Here is a 19633-nt window from a genome sequence, read left to right on the forward strand (position 1 = left end):
GCAATGTGAGGCAAAGCAGGGGGAACTCGAGATGTTTAAAACTTTTGTTGTTGTTGCTGCGTTTGCATTTGTATTGTTTTACTATTTACACAATTAGTTTAACTATATATCATTATATTATTTACAATACACATATTTCAATTATATTTTAAGGGGGGACAACCCTCAGATAGGGGGGGTCCGGACCCCCCCGACCCCCCCGCGATTTCCGCCTGTGTGTGTGTGTGTGTATTTTTTATTTTTCTTTTACATATTTTTGTTTTATATTGTTTTGTTCTTGATTTGATTACATCATTTGCGGTGCTTCATAGCAGGTCATTAGTTCATAAGGCAATATAAGAGCACAGTCTTGTACCTCTATTTTTCAACATACATAGGACTGCTGGGCTACAGTCATGTAAAAAAGTCACTTCACAAGCTTTAGAACAGATTCCATGTGGGTCTGAATATATCATGTCTGACACATGATGTGAAATAATTCACACCGTGTTTTTTCTCACTCAATATCTAAGTGTAACACATCTGTGGAAGTCATGTTTTGATACTCTCTCTATCTCTCACTCACACACACACACACTCTCTCTCTCAGATGTTAGTCCAGGGAGACTCTTCCTCTAAGACCGCCTCATTAGTACCCAATACCCAATCATAGTAGCTGCACATGAAGATTTGTTTGCTTGGTTTACACATTTTTACATGTAGGTTGTGATCACAAGCAGATGGCAACTGTAGAGAAACACTTTGTGTGAACACTGAAAAAAAAGATTTGTTGGATTTACTCAATTGAATTATGGACATTGGTTCCACACATTCCGTTTGAGTTCAAAGTATCCTATACATTTATGTGGTTTCATTATAATACGGTTGTGTTAATCCTATGCAATTTCAAAAAGTAATGTGTACATAGTCTTTTCAAGTTATACTAACATAATTCTGTTATGCTAGTTTAACATTATTATTTTATTTCAGATATCTGCTTCAATCATGTTAATTCTGTGCAATTAAATCAAGTTATCTTAACATAATTTTAATAACTTCACTCAAATTAAATTTTAATACATATTTCAATGGTTTGTTGTCGCATGTTTCATTTCATGTAACACAAAAACCTTTTGTAAATCCTTTATTTAATAATTTGAACAATGTGTAATTTAAATGGCATGTCTAAATAACATTGTGCTTTCAAAAGCATAGCATAAATGACTTCTCTGATGATTAAATTTAATAAAAATACATATCAGTTTTAATTAGACTAGTATAAAAACAAAGACAGTTCATTTTGTATGCATAACATGTAGATCAACAATATATGTAAACCTTCATAAGTTTTACAAGATTTTTTTCTTTTTTTTTAAACAAGATCATAAACATAAGTAACATTATACTGCATGTAACTGTGTGTTTAAAAACTAATAAAACATTGTAACACTAATTTATTTCATTTTTCTCAGAAACCTTAAAACTGTACCCAAGAACACCAGTACCTGGAACTAGGGCTGCATGATGTGTCGTTTAAGCATCGATATCGCGATGTACGAATTCATGATAGTCACATCGCAGGATGTGCGATGTAGGCTGTCGTAGTTGATCCGTTATTCATTAACAGTACGGGCCAGCTGCTCCCCGGCTCTTGACGAATGTGATTCGCGGATTAATTGTACAGCTTAACCATCATAGAGTGAAAGTTTACCATTTACATGTGTTTTTAAGTCCTGTCAGTTTAACAGGGCAGAGAGAGCGCGCGGGAGCGCGCGAGAGAGAGTGAGAGAGAGAAAGAGCACAGGAGAGAGCACGAGAGAGAGAGAGAGAGACAGAGGGAGAGAGAGCGAGAGCGTGCGCGAGAGAAACAGAGGGAGAGAGAGAGAGAGAGAGGGAGAGGGAGAGAGAGCAAGCCCCGGCCGCACGCTCACCGTCTTTAAACAACATAAGCTCTCTCTCCCTCGCACATATTAATCAATTGACACAATGGTGTCGACGTTTAAATCATTTAAAATGAGAATGTAAGTGTGCTCACCCCATTTTTGTTTGTAAGAAAAAATTTGATTAGATTTCATATCGCAATATACTATCGCAGAAAAATTAAATATCGCAATGTCATTTTTTCCCAATATCGTGCAGCCCTACCTGGAACTGTTATTTCAAGAAAAAACACTTTCGTTTCAAAGATAATTATATATAGACCTTACAAAATAATGTGAAAATACAGTATCTGACCCTTACCTAAACTTTAAACAATGTATCTTATTTATGCTAGTTCATCCATGTGTCATAGATTCAGCTCTCTAATCAATCAACTTCTGAGCCAGTCCAAAGAAGGGCCAAATTCAGACAAAAAAAAAAAGATAAAGAAACAAGAGCAGGCAAAGGGGAACAGTCTAAACAACAAGATCACGGTTTACCCTCTGCGGTGGTCTTGCATGAAGGCTGCTGAAATTTTCTGAGGTTGATTGTTTGTAGTCTCAGTAGTCATTCGAAATCAGTCTATCTCACTGGTGGAGTTCAGATTTGAAATGTTGGGCCTTGATAGAGTTCACCTGCATCCAACTCCATGATGAGTTTTTGCAAAATTTCAGTTGTAAAATGCAACTTTGTGGGGTACTGCAGGTTAAGAGCATAAATTAGACCAAACAACATTGAAGTTGCTAAATCCACACTGTCGAGGTCCTGAAGCACTGCTACACCCTCTAGCACAATGCCTACATCATGGGCTTCATTGTCTGCAGTGTGCTTTATCACGAAGATGCCCATGGTAGTCTTCTCAATCGCACACTGTAAAAAATCTTCTTCCATGTCCTAAAGACAGAAAAAAAGATGAATATGTATTTAACACATGAACAAGAAATATGAGGGGTAGCATAATGGAATATTACTTAAAGAAAGGACTATCACAATGTTTTCCCTCCATTATATTTTTTACTTAAGAACTACTAAAATTGGGTTAGTTTTTTAGAACCCTAAACATCCGTGTTGACATCACGCATTGCAAATTAGCACATAAATGTCCGTTAAATTTTACACCATCTGTAAAATATACATCATGGGTGGCCAATCCTGCTCCTGGAGATCTACTGGAGATTTCTAGTAATCCTAAAGACCTTGATTAGCTGAATTAGGTGTGTTTCATTAAAGTTTGAGCTAAACTGTACAGAGCTGCGGCCCTCCAGGAATTGAGTTTGACACCCCTGGCTTTAGGTCATAACACAGTAAGAATAGGAAATAAGAAAAATATAATTAGACTTGTTAGAAATTAGAAATGTAATTTGTTTCCCACATGTGATACTAGCTATGTGCTGGTTTTAAGTAATGTGGCATATCATGGTATTGAATATGCACAGTAGGGTTATAGGGAATAGGGTTGCTGCTATAGACAGTGTTTTTAGTTATACTGGTGTTAAGTAGGGGTGTGCACGGATATTCGAACATTCGAATATTCGGTCTGCTGTAATTATTCGATAAATAAAAATGCTAATCGAATTTCGCTATATATAAAAAAAAAAAAAAAATCCACAATAAAACCTGAGCACGCAAACTAAAACTAACAGCCTATATGCGTTGGGTGGCGCTGTGGAGCGTGCAGTGGAAACCAGTTGATAGTGTTTGACAAAATGGCGTCCTCTGCATCTAAGCGTAGCGAAGTTTGGAAATACTTTGATCAGAATGATCATCACGTAGTGTGCAAAATCTGTCAAGCGAAACTGAGTTACCACAACAGCACTTCTACAATGAGGAATCATCTTAAGTGCAAACACCGAAATATTATAATTGACGAACCTAATAATGAAGACACACAGCTGCCCATCACCATGTTCACGACTTCAAGTAGGCGGAGATGTACCCCCGAGCGAGCCGAGAAGACCACTCAACTCATAGCAAAAATGATCTCAAGAGATATGCTTCCTTTAAGTTTTGTCGAGGGGGAAGGTTTTAAGGAAGTCTTGCAGTTTCTTGAACCAGATTATGACATTCCTTCACGGAGAACCATAACAGCAAGAATAGAGCTTCAACATGAGAGTTCGGTTTCCAAACTAAAATCTACTTTGGCGACAGTAGACTTCGTGGCCATTACATCTGACAGTTGGACAGCATTAACCACAGAGTCCTATGTCACTATAACGTGCCATTTTATTGCTGACACTAAGGTGAACAGCTATGTCCTGCAAACCCGAGCAATGGAAGAGCAACACTCGGCTGCGAACCTGGCAGATTATTTGAAGACATCTGTAGAGCAATGGGGCCTGGACGGCAAAGTGGTCGCTTGCGTGCACGATAACGCAAGTAATATGATAGCCGCGAACAGAGACGTGAACTGGGAATCTGTACCTTGTTTCGCGCACACACTTCAATTGGCCATCAATGATGGATTTAAAGCTGCAAGCATGAATAGACTAATTGGTGCATGTAGTAGACTTGTAGGACATTTCCACCACAGCACGATCGCCTCAAATGCACTCAAGCAAAAACAAAGACAGTTAGAACTGCCTTTGCACATACTCGTGCAATACTGCAAAACACGCTGGAATTCGGCTGCTGATATGCTCGCGCGTTTACATGAACAGCGCTGGGCCATCACCGCTGTGCTCTCTGACAGGACTGTAACCAAACTGGCGGATGCTAAAACCCTGGAGCTAATCGACGATCACTGGCAGACAATTGAGGATTTGTTACCTGTGCTCCAGTCTCTAAAAACGGCAAGTGAAGCACTGGGTGGCGAAAACTACGTGTCAGTCTCCATGGTGTATCCACTTGTGCAAAGCCTTCTGTGCAGGTTCGTCTAGTTCTAACGAATGAATGAATATAAGTTAATAATTTGTTCAGATTCCTTTGATGTTGATTACTGATTTTTATTTCTAAATGGTTCTCTTTTTTTTTCTAAATTAGTTTTTTTTAAATATAAGCAAATAAATTCAAACGAATAAAATGCAGCTACATTAATTTGATAAGTGACTCCAGTCATGATTTATTTAAAAGATCACTTACAAAATAAATTATATACCGAAGAAGACCGCAGTTCTTATTAATTAATTAATTAATTTTTGTCTACAGACATCTTCAAATATGCCGTGGAGAATCACAGAAAGTGACCGAATTCAAAAGCATTGTTGGGGCATCTCTCAAGCAACTAATTAACACCGCTAACTTGGAGAATGCAGGGAAAACTCCTCTTCTCGCTTCTGCCCTAGACCTCGGCACAAACATCTCCAGTTCCTCTACGAAAGCATGAGAGAAGTAGTAAGAAAAAAACTCTTTAAACATTATCAGAGTATTATCCTTGATGCGAGTGGCACGGATGCAGCTGCCGTCACCAACGATGAAGAGGATGCAATGCCCACCCGTCGGAAAAGGCTGAGCCAGTTCTTCGGCGATGATTACGGAGAGTCCAGCCGAGACGAGTGGGAACAGTTCTTGCTGGAGCCATGTATTCCACCAGATGAGGATCCCATTCAGTGGTGGAACGAAAACAAGCGCTTCACGAAACTTAGTCAATTAGCACACCGTTATTTGTGTGTCCCGGCAACGTCTGTGCCGTCAGAGCGCGTTTTCTCCGCAGCCGGACTTATTGTTAACAGAATAAGGAGCAGACTTTCCCCCGATCATGTTGACATGCTTGTGTTCCTTAACAAGAACATGTAAAACAATAGAAAGAAAGCAAAAAAGATTTGCTAAAAGTTTAAAAGTTAAATATAGCCTAGGCTACGTTCTGTACTATAGCCTAATTGCTCCCTTTGCACAACACGCTGGAATTCGTGATTTTATTTATTTTTTATTTATTTTATTTTTTTGCTCTGTACTTTTTTGTTTGTTTGCAAACATTGTTAAAGGTTTTCAGCTACAAAACACGATGTAGTGTAATGTTTAAGCTTATTGTGCATATAAGCTTGTTCAAAAATGACGGAAACAATAAATGTTACTGAAAAATGAGGTCTGTCTCATGAAATTTAATTTAAATAAACGAATATTCGTTTTTTGTGAGCTAAAATATTCGAATGTGATATTTGCGGAAAACGCCCATCCCTAGTGTTAAGCCATAACACTGGATACATCATTTTTTGTACCGCGGCACCGCCCCCCCCCCCACCAATGTTTCGATTTTTTTTTAATAGTAACAAAAATAATTTAGCCTAGTTCAGTTAGAGGACAGACATGTTTAAAAACTAAAAGCTCAATGCAGCATGCTGAACCGTGCATGAACGTCAGTGCACCACAGGGCAGGAGACAGATTTTATTTATCACGTGAGGAAAGCGAGTCAACCTGACTGACAAGAGTGAGGTGAGAAAGAGAAGACTACGGCAGATGTCTGTTTAGAAAGGAAATGCAAAGGCACATGTTTGGCTATAATTTAGATTTTGAAAAGCCTATTGACTGGATGTTTTTTCAAACATGCATTTCTTATTTATTTTGTTCCACAGTGTAAGCTGATTACTTTATTTAAACTTTGTGTATTTAATAAAATATATTGTATATCAAGGTGTATATGCCGTGCCTCCAAGCATTCTTATTCATTTTGCTATTCAAATTTATGTTTCTTATTTATTTGGTTCCATAGTGTTTTGCTGATTTTCAACTTTTTATACCTATTTAAACTTTGTGTAGCCTAAGTAATTTGTTATTTTATTAGGCATATAAATTGTATTTTTATTAGTTTTGTTAATAAAAGTTCTGAGTTTGATGTATTTGTTGCTTGTGAAAGTTAAAAGTAAAAAGTGCATGGCGCTTTTTCAAGCTATTTGAAAGCCAAGAAATCAGAGGAAAAGAGGAAAACCTCGAACAATTGCTTGACGCCGAATTGCAACAATTCAATTGCTGCTAATTTGAAAGTGAAAGTAAAATGAGCACGCCACTTACAAACCAAGCGAAGAAAAGAGGGAAACTCCAATGAACCCCCCCCCCCCCACACACACACACCAACGGTGATATCGGTATTACCAGTGTTGTCCTTGAATAAGTAAATATGTGTGCAAACATTTAGAAGTTAAACAATTAATGCTACATGTCTAGTGGATAAAATTATTTTTTTTTTATTTATGTTGCAGTGTGCATATTTGATGAAACCATGGTTTTTAGATGTAGTAATATGTTGCTTGTTGAACATAGTACAGATTCCATCAGTTAAGCTATAACTACTCACCACATACTCCTGAATGAGATCTTTAGGGTCCTCATTAAGATAGATACACAGTCCTCTGATGGCAAGTTCACAAGCTGCATCAATGTCATCCTTAAAAATAAGCCAAAGCAGAAAAAGAAAGGTTAGTTTAAGATATTACTCAAATCACAATTAAACAAAAGAGCACAATGGGTCTCATTCACTAAAAGTTCCTAAAAATGTATGTGTATGGCAAATATGTTGTAGTCTAGAGAAATATAATAAAGATAATAGCTTGATTTTATTATGTGAGATGTAATGCAACTTACCTAATGCTAATAATATCAATTACAAAAAATAGAGTGTGAATACATGCACACAAACAAACAAAAAAAATTATAGTGTACTAACCTGACATCCAAACAATGCATTTTTAAAAATCAGTTCAATAAAGCAAAAATAACTGTCCGTGCCTTTTTGATCACTAATTTCCCAATTCATGTTCATAGTAAAACTTGATAATATTTCAACACAAAGAGAGGGTTTTTGCTAATTCAGCATCATCATATGCAATTAGCCAACTATATACGTTAGTAAACCTTTAAAATCTATTTCTATCTATAATCTGTCAATATTTAAACAAATGTTGATGTAAGAGATTATGTGAGCCTGGAGACTGTAAAATACCTTATGACTTTATATAATTTTTGGTTAAGTGTGTGACATGAAAGGGATCTTTTACAGGCAATCAGCCGTTATCACAAGAATAAATCCAGACAGTGTGATCAGGACCCGACGTGAATGAGGGTCTTGTATCACACTGAAGAGGTTTATTCAGTTATAACAGCCAGATGTCTGTACATTACCCAGCTTATTACATGGCTACTTACCTAATAAGTAAGTAATTAAAAATGATATATTGATTCAAATTATTTTATTAGCTAATTACTTTTGGTTTCGCTACAATGAGCTCTATGAACAATACATGACAAAAAAAGTCCCTGGACACAGGATTTATTTATTTATATTTTTTTGCAAACGTCTAGACATTTTGTTACACCTTTACTTAGTGATTATTTTGACTTATGTCTGTTCTAGAGACATATTACAACTTTTTGATAAAGCTCTAATTGGTTTTCTTTTGGAAATGTTTCAAATTCATACTGAATGTATTTATTACTGTAAAGCATAGTCTGTGTGTCAAAATCGTGATTAAAATGTATATGTCTTTTTTTTTTGTCCATTTCACACAGCCTCAAATGTCAGTTATGTTGCGGTCTATGGATGCGACTCAGAAAGCCTTCTGAAAAGACTTCGTTAAAGGGGATTATATGAATGTTTTTGATGTGATCACCATATGCAAGTGCAACTTTGCTCACTTACTTCAACTACAGTTGACATCATCTCTTTCAGCTTTCGGTCTTGTTGCCCTGGTCGCCTTTCAAACACCTTCAGAAAACCTTCATAGTGCTTCATAGTGAAGGTCAAGCTGTGACAGAAATTTTGACTGTAGAGGAACTGTTGTGTTTCGCTTGAACTCTGCATTCACCTGAAAGCACAATGTTAACAAAAATAAATTAGTTTAAACAATAAGATATGACTCTCTGTAAGACATATTCAACCAATTTTGGAAATCTATCACAAAGCTCATTGACATCAAAGAGAGCTGGCCATCTCATCATGAAGTCGCTGATCATAGGGGCACAACGAAGCACTTCTTGTCTCCTAAGTGCAAATGTTCTCTGCATTTTAGTTTTAATAGTCTCTCTATTGTTTTTTTTCTTCACATCTGAAAGAAGCTCAACTCTTGCAATCTACAGAGTATGGTCGTTCTCTCCAGGGGAATAGGAGGGGCAGTAGTACACTTCACCTCTCTTGGGCGTCTTTACATTGTAGGCAGGGCGTTTTTTTCCATCTGGCTTGTGCTTTAAAGAATTTACAGTAACTTAAGGACATCCAAGTTTTCGGGGATGTGTGCGATAGTTAGATAATTTGTACTTAAGGCTCACTTTCCAACTCCCATACCCAGTGTCTGAGCCCTTTTCTGTTAAACATGGATGCTTCTTGATGAGTGCCTCTCCCACTTGTTCAAACTCTCTGTCTGTGACAGACCTTGTATTGAACAATTTTTTGGACCAACCCCTCAAGACTTCAGCTTTATATCAGGAATAAGCAGTGTTCAATTTTCTCTAAAGACAACGATCTCTTTAACGTTACCATCTGCACATGTCCAATCAAATAGTCAGCCAAGGGTTATTCATCAGTTAATTTCTACAAGGCTAACTGCCTTTGTTGGGGACTGACTTAGCTCGTAATTTGTCTGAACAGGCTTTGAAATTCCAAATGTACAGCAAATGTCACTGTAAAGAGAGAACGAGCAGAAATTAGTGATAACAACAACAGTTAATGATTTTAAGTAACAATTTACTGTACTCTTCCAAATTAAAGACAAAGCTATTTATAATATTACCCCCTTTTAATATGTACCTTTTTGGAAAAAGGCTTTTTAATTTTTTCCAAAATGTATGGTAAATACTAGAAAATTAACCAACATTCACTTTAAAAAACAATTTATAGCATACCATAAAATAACCTTTATTGCAGCAGTCATTTATAGTAATTATGATATCCATCTCAAAGTGACAACCATGTTAGTTAGCCAACAAAAACTTTATTAACTTAGATGTGAAATCCTAATATTGTAATTTAAAAACCTGCCTGAGAGAGATTTTTGTGAGTTATGGGGCGAGGGCGGGGCTATCGAGTATTCCTTTACTTGATAAAATAGGTCACTGCACTAAAAACATACTGTATGTTTAACTCTATTCGTTGGTAAATCAAAGACATGGAATGACAGAGCATTGAGCGAGCGCTTTTGCCCATTGCAGTGATATGACAACGGCTACGAACCCCTCCCCCACACAAATCCTAAAGTCCATGTTATTATTATTCACCTGATGAAAACTTGATTTCCATATGTAAATTGTTTAATCGGATTGTAGACGTTTGATAAACTAATGTTACCAGTAATATTTAAGGTTTACTTAACGTTAACGTTACCCACCCCAAGAAAAGAAAAAAAAAATCTGCGACAACACTCGACGAAATATACCATCGACATGATGATTTAAAAGCATGTGGGGTTATCTTAAAACATTATTGTTGCATTTAATCTGACAATGACTGCATTTTTATAATATATCATACGATTGATACTGAAATTCTTACCTTTTAATGAGCTTTGAAAACAAGTCAGTCAGTCCCCTCATGTCTCCTTTCCAAACCAACGGTCCTGGTGTGGTCTGGATTTCAAAGCGCATGCGCAGACGCTCTCGCGCACGTTGCTCCCGCGCAAACGATGTATTTCACAAACCTGAATTAGATTAATTATAGCCTACACAATGGAATTAAGTTGAGAAGAAAATACAAAGTAATTGTGTGACATGGGCCTATTTTAATTAAATAAATCAAACAGCAGAAAAAAATCATTTTACATGAACACCATTTGATTGAAATCTGAAACAATTTGAACATTTTCTTGCAAAGTGATTATATCATGTTTTGATAATTACGTTGAATTTCATTTAGAATTTAAACAATAAAATTATGTTTCCATCTTAAACATAAATGTATTAAGTAGTATGTAAGTGTATTGTTTTAGTAAATTCAGTAAAACTGCTTTTCCTTTTTTTCAGTGAAGCTATATCTGAAAGACATTTCTTTTGCTGCTCAGTTTGCTGAAATGACTTTGGTTTTCACAGTGTGAACAATCAGAACTTAGTTTGTGAAAATCCATTGCATTTACAAGATATGCATTTTTTAGGATATTTTCAGCATTATTCATAGTCAGTTTTTAATTAGATTAGGAAAAGACATGAAGTATCCATCTGAAAATGTATTGTTTAGCATTTTTAGCTGCAATATCACTGGGGTCTCTGAGTTCCTTTACAAAACATGAGGGTTAAAGCGTATGGACCTCCCACCTTAATGTTTTTTCTGCACTTTTATTTACATTCTAACATTATGCATTTGCCAGACACATTTATTCAAAGCAACTTGTTTATTTTGTGTCTTAGAAATCAGACCCACAGTCTTGATGCTGAACAGTTGAGCTTCAGGAAGTCAAGAAAAGATATATTATAAGTAGTGGTGGGCATAGATTAATTTTTTTAATCTAGATTAATCTCACTGTGATCATGAAATTAATCTAGATTAATCTAGATTAAAATGTCTCATTCGAATTCTGCCGAAGGCATTCAGAATATGTGTGTTACCCAAATAAAATTGACAAACAGTAAGTCTTTGAGAAGGGGGTTATCAAGCTAGGTGGTGCATTAGAAAAGGGGCTCATCTCCTGTTTCCAAAATGCATCACAAAGTGCTTGAAAAAACTGTAAACTAATTCCACATTGCATAAGGTGCAAACAACCTCATGCTTGTTTCACACATACTCCGTCTGCAGTGCGTATGCGTTGCATATTTTTTTACGCACCCATGTTCCAGGAGTGTTGCGTCTGCAGCAGTGCAGCGATCGTTTATATACCGAGTAGTGAACTGCAAACGCGTCCTGTGTGAAAGCACATCGAGTCCATGCTGCACCACATACGTAACGCACACGGACTGCATACACACTGCAGACGGAGTATGTGTGAAACACAGTAGCTAAATTAGGCGCGGTCACTTTAAGAGACGATGAACGCATCCAATATAATACACATCTCATTTTTTCTCTCAACTGCATACTTTCACTTAAGAAATAACTGACAGTGATTTTGAGCATAATTTCCAAGGTGGATATTTTGACATATTTTGTATGTATTTGTCGGCACAAAAGCAAAAATAAGCAAATTCGATGTTCAAGTGTTTTGAGACGCCTTTCTCTGCGTGAGCCGTGTACACTAGAACACTGTGGTACTGAATTGGGCTCTTTCACATCTTTTTGTTTGTTCAAACTGCGATTTGTATTTGTTCGTTCAGGTGCAGGAGGGACTTCGAGGAGAACTTCGCAGAAGAGAGCTCGGTTCAGTGTCGCTGTCATAGACAGTAAAAGAAATGGACACAGCGACCCCATTGGAACTCAATTGAGACAAGTGAAGCCCATTTTTAGCGTTTTTTAGCACTTCCGTTTCTGACGCGCAGACTCAAACTAAGCTTGATGACGTCAGCAACCTGTCTGACAGATGTAAATCTTCTAGTAGCTGTGCGTGCAAACTGCCATCGTTAATCTTGCAGAGACGGCGAGCTTGAGCAGGGAGTTCTTTGGCGTGAGTGAGCAGGAGTAAGTATTCTGATTAATTATTTTGTATAGTATTTTAAAATGTAACGCCAGTACGCCATATTAAGTTAATGCATACTATTAAGAAGTTATGTAAAATTATGTTCAAGAACTGATATGAATTCATACCCAATAGTTATTTAACCGCCCAGGGATCGAATATTTTAAATATATAAAATTTTTTGATGCACATGATGTTGTATAACGTTAATGGGCGCCGAATATAACCACAAAATGGCGTTAACTGTTATCTACACATCTACATCGCAAGAGAAATGGACGAATCAGTCATATAAAAAAGTTATTCAGAAAATTGCTTGGACAAAAACGTCTGCTTTGGCCTGTTAAATAACATATAGATAATAAATGGACAATAACGAATGTCACCAATAACATCTATAACTAATGGTTGCCCTCTTCGTTTTTCTTTCCTCATAGGAAAAAATACAAATTTTTCTTCTGCTAACACCAGAAAAAGAAGAAAGAAAAAAATTAAAACCATGGCTAACTATTCTACCAACAAAGGTAAGCCATATTAATATAGTATCATTTAGAATATATAATATAAAATATGGAAAGCAACATTGTAAGAGAGAATAAAATAATAAATTAACCTTGTGTAATACCTATATTGTTATTATTATTTCAATGAACAGATAAGAGCAATTAATTTGTGTTTTATTGTATATTTGCATAGACTTTTTTCTGTTTTGTTCGGATATAATTAAATCAATGGCCAGAGACAAGTTACTTGTGTGTTAAAATCTGTTTACTCATACTGACAAAACAGTGTTTTGATTGTGATTGCTGTATGCTATTAACAGATCCAGTGATTTGGATCATCGGGAGTAGCTACATTCGTCGTGGGGAAGAGAGGGCCACAGAGACCATCGGGGCCAATCTTGGCCTTGACTCCTTCCTTTCTTCTACCGGTCCCTCAGAGGAAGAGCAGCCCCGGATGTCCTGCTGATTCACTGCTGCGGGAACGACTTGGGATGCAGGAAGAGCATCGATCTCGTCGCAGCGATGAAGCAGGATCTGCAACATCTCTATCGGCGTTTCCCTCAGATGACCATTGTGCTGTCTGACATCACCCAGAGACGTCGGTGGAGATCGGGCCTTCCGGGGAAAATTGACAAGTCCCGTACATGGTGAACAGTGTCATGGCTACCTTTGTCTTGGGAATGCAGGGGGGTATTGTGCATCACCCTCAAATTGTATTTAACAAGCCTCAACTGTTTCTAAGGGACGAAGTTCATTTATCACCTAGGGGTAATGATATTTTTTAAAATAATTTAGCTGAAGGCTTGAGAGTCTTAATCCAGTAGGGGTGAAGCTGGTTTAAACCTCTCAGCATGTTTTTAACTTGAAACAGTTGAAGATTGTTAAATTGTTTTGGGGTTGTGTATGTGCCTTTTGTCTTTAGTTTAATACATGTTCACATTGGTAGACACTGTTCAATAGTCACTGCTCTTTCTCCCCCCACCCTTCTTTCTCCCCTCCGTGCCATTCATGTATCACCCTAGCCATCCACCCCATGGCCTCTCACTTTTCTTCCCCACGACGAATGTAGCTAGAGGGGGATCAGGATTTAAAAAAAAAAAAGTATTACTTTTTTAAAATTGTTTTTGTGTTTCAATAAATAAATATTTAATAACAAAATGATTGAATATTTATTATCAAAACACACAGTAGACACTTCAAGTAGACATACTTTGACAGAAATGTCATGTGGTTTTATTAATTATGGTTTAGAACTTCGTAATGATACATATTCAGTCAGTAGCCTTCACATTGAATATTGATAAGGGAGATGTCAAGACTTTCTGCAGTACTTAGTCATTTTAGTTAGTTAGTTTAGTTAGCTTATTCTGAACACACACACACATAATATATATATATATATATATATAAATATATATATATATATATATATATATATATATATATATATAAGTAAATAACAGATAACAAAGAACATGTACAATCATCCAAAATTATTAAAAGTGATGCAAATTGCACATGCACACATACATGCATAAACGCACACATTAAAAAAATGTTCGTTTCCTTCTATCTACATCAAACCGAATAGTAACCCATCCAAAACAGACATATATAATCCCAGGAACCATACTGTCAGTATACAATATCCCCTCGAGTCATTTTCGTATCGATTCAATATAGGCTGTTCATTTATAGTCTCTTAAAATTGCTTATTGTTCTACATGATTTCATCTCTTCATGTAAAACATTTGCCCATAGGCTAATATTCAAATAATTGTGAGCTAGGTGTTAAATCATGCAGTTTTGGCTAATAAATCATGGTCAAAAACACTGTAACAAAAAACTTTTTTCTTTATTTCACGTTATGTAGGCTATGACATTTTGTAGATGGCTCCCGACCAGGATGAAAGGGATCACATTCATCTTCAAGCGTAGATCTGTAAATAAATATAGGAATGTTAACTGCGATTGACATTGAGATTTTTCTTACACTGCCTGTATAATTTCCTGATAATTTATGAAATATTTTGTCCCGTTGCTTTTATGGACTCTATATCTATGGGCTTCTCTCTTGACGTCTCCCCGATTGCCTGCGAGCTTCTCCTCCTGTCTGTACGGTAATTTCTCTACTGTGCGACAGAGAGTCGAGTGGTTATGACGCAATTGTTAGCCTATTTTTACAAAAACTGTTTCTACGGGGCCATAATGTAACATAGAAGGTAATGGAGCCCTTTATACATTGTTGTGTATCTTTAGAAATAAATAATGGACAGATGGAGTCTTTAAACGCCTCAGATGTAACGTTATTCGCAGTCACAGTGACGCCAAAATGAATGGGAGTCAATGGGATGCTAACGCAAGTGAAGTTCTGCTACAAGATGGCGGCACGAGGCCGACTTCAACTTCCGGTCGACTACCTTCCCGCCTGGTCGCTGCCCGTGATAAGCGGCTTTCTCTCTCGTGCGCACCGAACACAGCGCGCGAGTAACCAGCTACTCTGTTCAGCTTTTCCGCGTCTTGTGTTTGGATGCTTTAATGTTTAAATCGACAAGCGGTAAGGCTTAAAAACACGTGAAAAAGAAAAACTTTCGTGACGATGCGCAGCAGTGGCCCATCAACTGTCCTGAGCATCTTTTTAGGCTGGCCTCAGCCAGTCGGTTATATAAAATATCAAGGTGAAAGTCATCATAGCTTGTTTAGTATAGACCCAGCTCCCAACCCAATTTTGAGAATAGATTAACGGCGAAATTTTTTTCATCGCCCGATAAGAATCTCACGTTAACGCCGATAACGGCCCACCACTAATTATAAGAAAGGATATGTAGTAAACAATCCCAATCTGTAGAAAGCATGAACAATCTACCGAGCTAATTTAGATTATAAGTATTAGTAGTAGTAGTTAGTATTGTTAATATTGAAAAAAATATTTTTTTTATAACGTTGTCAACCATGGTAAAGAAAAGGGACAGATACTCTTGCAGATGCAAGGGACACTGCAACATAAACGGCAGAATAATTTATTCCTCCCTTTTGCTTTCGATTCCCCGAGATGGCATGAAGAAAGATAGCAGCTCCTTTTTATCGCTCTAATGACCTTAAAGTGCCATCATACGTGGCTCCATTAGTAGAGACAAGTGTAAATTACACTGTCAGTCTTCTCATTGTTAAAGATTACGTTATCCATTTTAAAGGCATCACCTACCAGCCATTTCAGAAGCCACTGAAAACATTAGCATTTTGATGTCTTCACATCTATCCAACTCTGCAAGTACTGCACGGTCTTTTTCAAATGCTAAAGTTCAGGAACCACAAGCTCAACAGTGACATTATTTTCTCCCGTAATAACCCATAATTTCTACTATTTTTTGCTGCTTCTATTTTGTTTGTCTTTTGTTTATTTTGCTCATTCGTGTTCTGAGAATACAGAGGATCTTTGAATGTGGTGTCATAAATGTTTTACATCAAGAGTTGACCCCGTCTCTCACTGCGTAATTTTATTTGTCTCAAGCTTCAAATCCAAGTAGATGAGGAATGAGTGATGAAAGATCTCAGGCTTTCAGGCTCTGGATCTTGTCACGAGTTGTCAGATGATTCTGTGCTGACAAGAGTTTGCTGTAAATAAACATGTTTGTCTGTGTGTTTCTTATAGACTTGCTGCATCTGCACTATTCAGAATGCGGCACATTTCCCTCGGCAAGCAGCTGGTGCCACCGAGGCACCATCTGTCCCAAATTATGGAGTATCTTCCTGAATGTCTTGTCTCAGCTTTTGTCATGAATCAGAGGTTGACTTCATAGAGTCGAGGCTCTTTCTCCTCAAAGCAGGCTTCAGCTTAACACATGCACATCTTTCAAATACAAATGTCATATAAGATGCTCAAAATGCACGGCTCCATAAATAACACCATTTCCCAGAGCTATGGTTTAGTCATATATAAACTGTAAATATATATTTACAGCTTACAGAGCTTTTCTACTTTATCTGACACTTCAGAATGTATCTCAATTGTGAATCCAGGGTTAAATTGGGCCACAGAGATCTGGAATGGCCTTGTGGCACTTTTCTTGTACAACCCGAATTCCGGAAAAGTTGGGACGTTTTTTAAATTTTAATAAAACGAAAACTAAAGGAATTTCAAATCACATGAGCCAATATTTTATTCACAATAGAACATAGATAACGTAGCAAATGTTTAAACTGAGAAATTTTACACTTTTATCCACTTAATTAGCTCATTTAAAATTTAATGCCTGCTACAGGTCTCAAAAAAGTTGGCACGGGGGCAACAAATGGCTAAAAAAGCAAGCAGTTTTGAAAAGATTCAGCTGGGAGAACATCTAGTGATTAATTAAGTTAATTGATATCAGGTCTGTAACATGATTAGCTATAAAAGCTTTGTCTTAGAGAAGCAGAGTCTCTCAGAAGTAAAGATGGGCAGAGGCTCTCCAATCTGTGAAAGACTGCGTAAAAAAATTGTGGAAAACTTTAAAAACAATGTTCCTCAGCGTCAAATTGCAAAGGCTTTGCAAATCTCATCATATACAGTGCATAACATCATCAAAAGATTCAGAGAAACTGGAGAAATCTCTGTGCGTAAGGGACAAGGCCGGAGACCTTTATTGGATGCCCGTGGTCTTCGGGCTCTCAGACGACACTGCATCACTCATCGGCATGATTGTGTCAATGACATTACTAAATGGGCCCAGGAATACTTTCAGAAACCACTGTCGGTAAACACAATCCGCCGTGCCATCAGCAGATGCCAACTAAAGCTCTATCATGCAAAAAGGAAGCCATATGTGAACATGGTCCACAAGCGCCGTCGTGTCCTGTGGGCCAAGGCTCATTTAAAATGGACTATTTCAAAGTGGAATAGTGTTTTATGGTCAGACGAGTCCAAATTTGACATTCTTGTTTGAAATCACGGACGCCGTGTCCTCCGGGCTAAAGAGGAGGGAGACCTTCCAGCATGTTATCAGCGTTCAGTTCAAAAGCCAGCATCTCTGATGGTATGGGGGTGCATAAGTGCATACGGTATGGGCAGCTTGCATGTTTTGGAAGGCTCTGTGAATGCTGAAAGGTATATAAAGGTTTTAGAGCAACATATGCTTCCCTCCAAACAACGTCTATTTCAGGGAAGGCCTTGTTTATATCAGCAGGACAATGCAAAACCACATACTGCAGCTATAACAACAGCATGGCTTCGTCGTAGAAGAGTCCGGGTGCTAACCTGGCCTGCCTGCAGTCCAGATCTTTCACCTATAGAGAACATTTGGCGCATCATTAAACGAAAAATACGTCAAAGACGACCACGAACTCTTCAGCAGCTGGAAATCTATATAAGGCAAGAATGGGACCAAATTCCAACAGCAAAACTCCAGCAACTCAGCCTCAATGCCCAGACGTCTTCAAACTGTTTTGAAAAGAAAAGGAGATGCTACACCATGGTAAACATGCCCCGTCCCAACTATTTTGAGACCTGTAGCAGAAATCAAAATTGAAATGAGCTCATTTTGTGCATAAAATTGTAAACTTTCTCAGTTTAAACATTTTCTATGTTATCTATGTTCTATTGTGAATAAAATATTGGCTCATGTGATTTGAAAGTCTTTTAGTTTTCATTTTATTAAAATTTAAAAAACGTCCCAACTTTTCCGGAATTCGGGTTGTATTAAGAGAATAAAAACTGGATTTTTTTTTTTTTTTTTTTTTTTAAGTAAGAAAAGCATTGAATAGACATTACAGGTCACTGATTCATCAGCTTGCTTGATTCATTAAAAACCATGGGCTCATTCAGTGAAAGAAACGCCACCTTTTTAGAACGGTATGTGAAGTTGAACTATCATGTTCAACTTTTATCTCAAGGCCTTGCCTTTTTTCCCCCACTCCCCTGCTTACATCATGTGTCTTTAAAAGCAAATACATATTCTGTATGAACAGTCCCTAATGCAGTCAGACATTGTCCTCTATCATGTTTGTTAACTACATGCAGCGTATGGGCTTTGGGCTCTGGGTGCAATAAATGTGCAATTTCTCCACATTACAAATAGAATGAAATGTATATCTCAAATAGCAGAGAAATGCATGACTTTATGCATTTGTACTGATTGGATTGTGTGATCTGTTTATGAACAAATCAATTGCAAAAGCCCTCCAAGGCAATTGTGAGATTTGAGCAATCTGACCAACTCAAGAGATGCTTTAAGAGCATTTTCTTCACTCTGTCTGTGTGTAGTTTTTGTTCTTTCCATGGCATAACATTCTCTCTTGCTTTCCTTAAGATGTACCGTTTTGTCTCCTCTGGACTATATATGTGTCCTGCTGCACTTTTGCTGTTGTGGTGCCACAAATCTTATTTAGAGCAATATGAAGGTGCATGTCTTACCTGATACATGGAATCTGTGAAGAACTCTGTTTATCTTCTTCCCCCAACCACTGAAGAGCACCAGTGCAGAGTCTGTCTCTGTCTAATGCCTCTGGAGATAACACCTGGTTCCAGCAGTGGCTGACACTTCTGCTTTTCCCCACAAGAAAGATGAAATGGGAAAGATGCAATCAGAGGAGTGATTATCACATGCTGTTGTTGTAGGAAGCACTATTGACGGTTCAATCATCATATTTATCAGTCTGTGTGTTCACCTGGAATCCATTCAGTTCTGCATTCAGCATGGAATTGTGTGAGTTTGTAATTTTTATAAATAGAAAAAAGGACAGATTTAAGAGTGAATTCAATAAACCATTTTTCAGCACAAATAACCACTAAGCTC

At 37.3% G+C, this 19633-nt stretch overlaps 2 protein-coding genes across 2 annotated transcripts in view; one reads left to right on the forward strand and one right to left on the reverse strand.

The window, feature by feature from the left end:
* LOC132152809 (thrombospondin type-1 domain-containing protein 7B-like) overlaps nucleotides 1-19633 on the forward strand; it is a 272917-nt gene that overhangs the window by 106932 nt on the left and 146352 nt on the right. The window lies entirely within an intron of this gene.
* LOC132152552 (uncharacterized) lies at nucleotides 1938-13406 on the reverse strand. Its single transcript, XM_059561308.1, has 4 exons — nucleotides 13290-13406; nucleotides 8469-8624; nucleotides 7128-7217; nucleotides 1938-2793 (listed from the first exon to the last, which is right to left on the reverse strand). Exons 1-4 carry the CDS (start codon nucleotides 13404-13406, stop codon nucleotides 2500-2502), a joined length of 657 nt encoding a protein of 218 aa, XP_059417291.1. The 3' UTR covers nucleotides 1938-2499.

The sequence above is a fragment of the Carassius carassius genome, chromosome 11 (genome assembly GCF_963082965.1).
Source record: "Carassius carassius chromosome 11, fCarCar2.1, whole genome shotgun sequence".
Taxonomy (NCBI): Eukaryota; Metazoa; Chordata; class Actinopteri; order Cypriniformes; family Cyprinidae; genus Carassius; species Carassius carassius.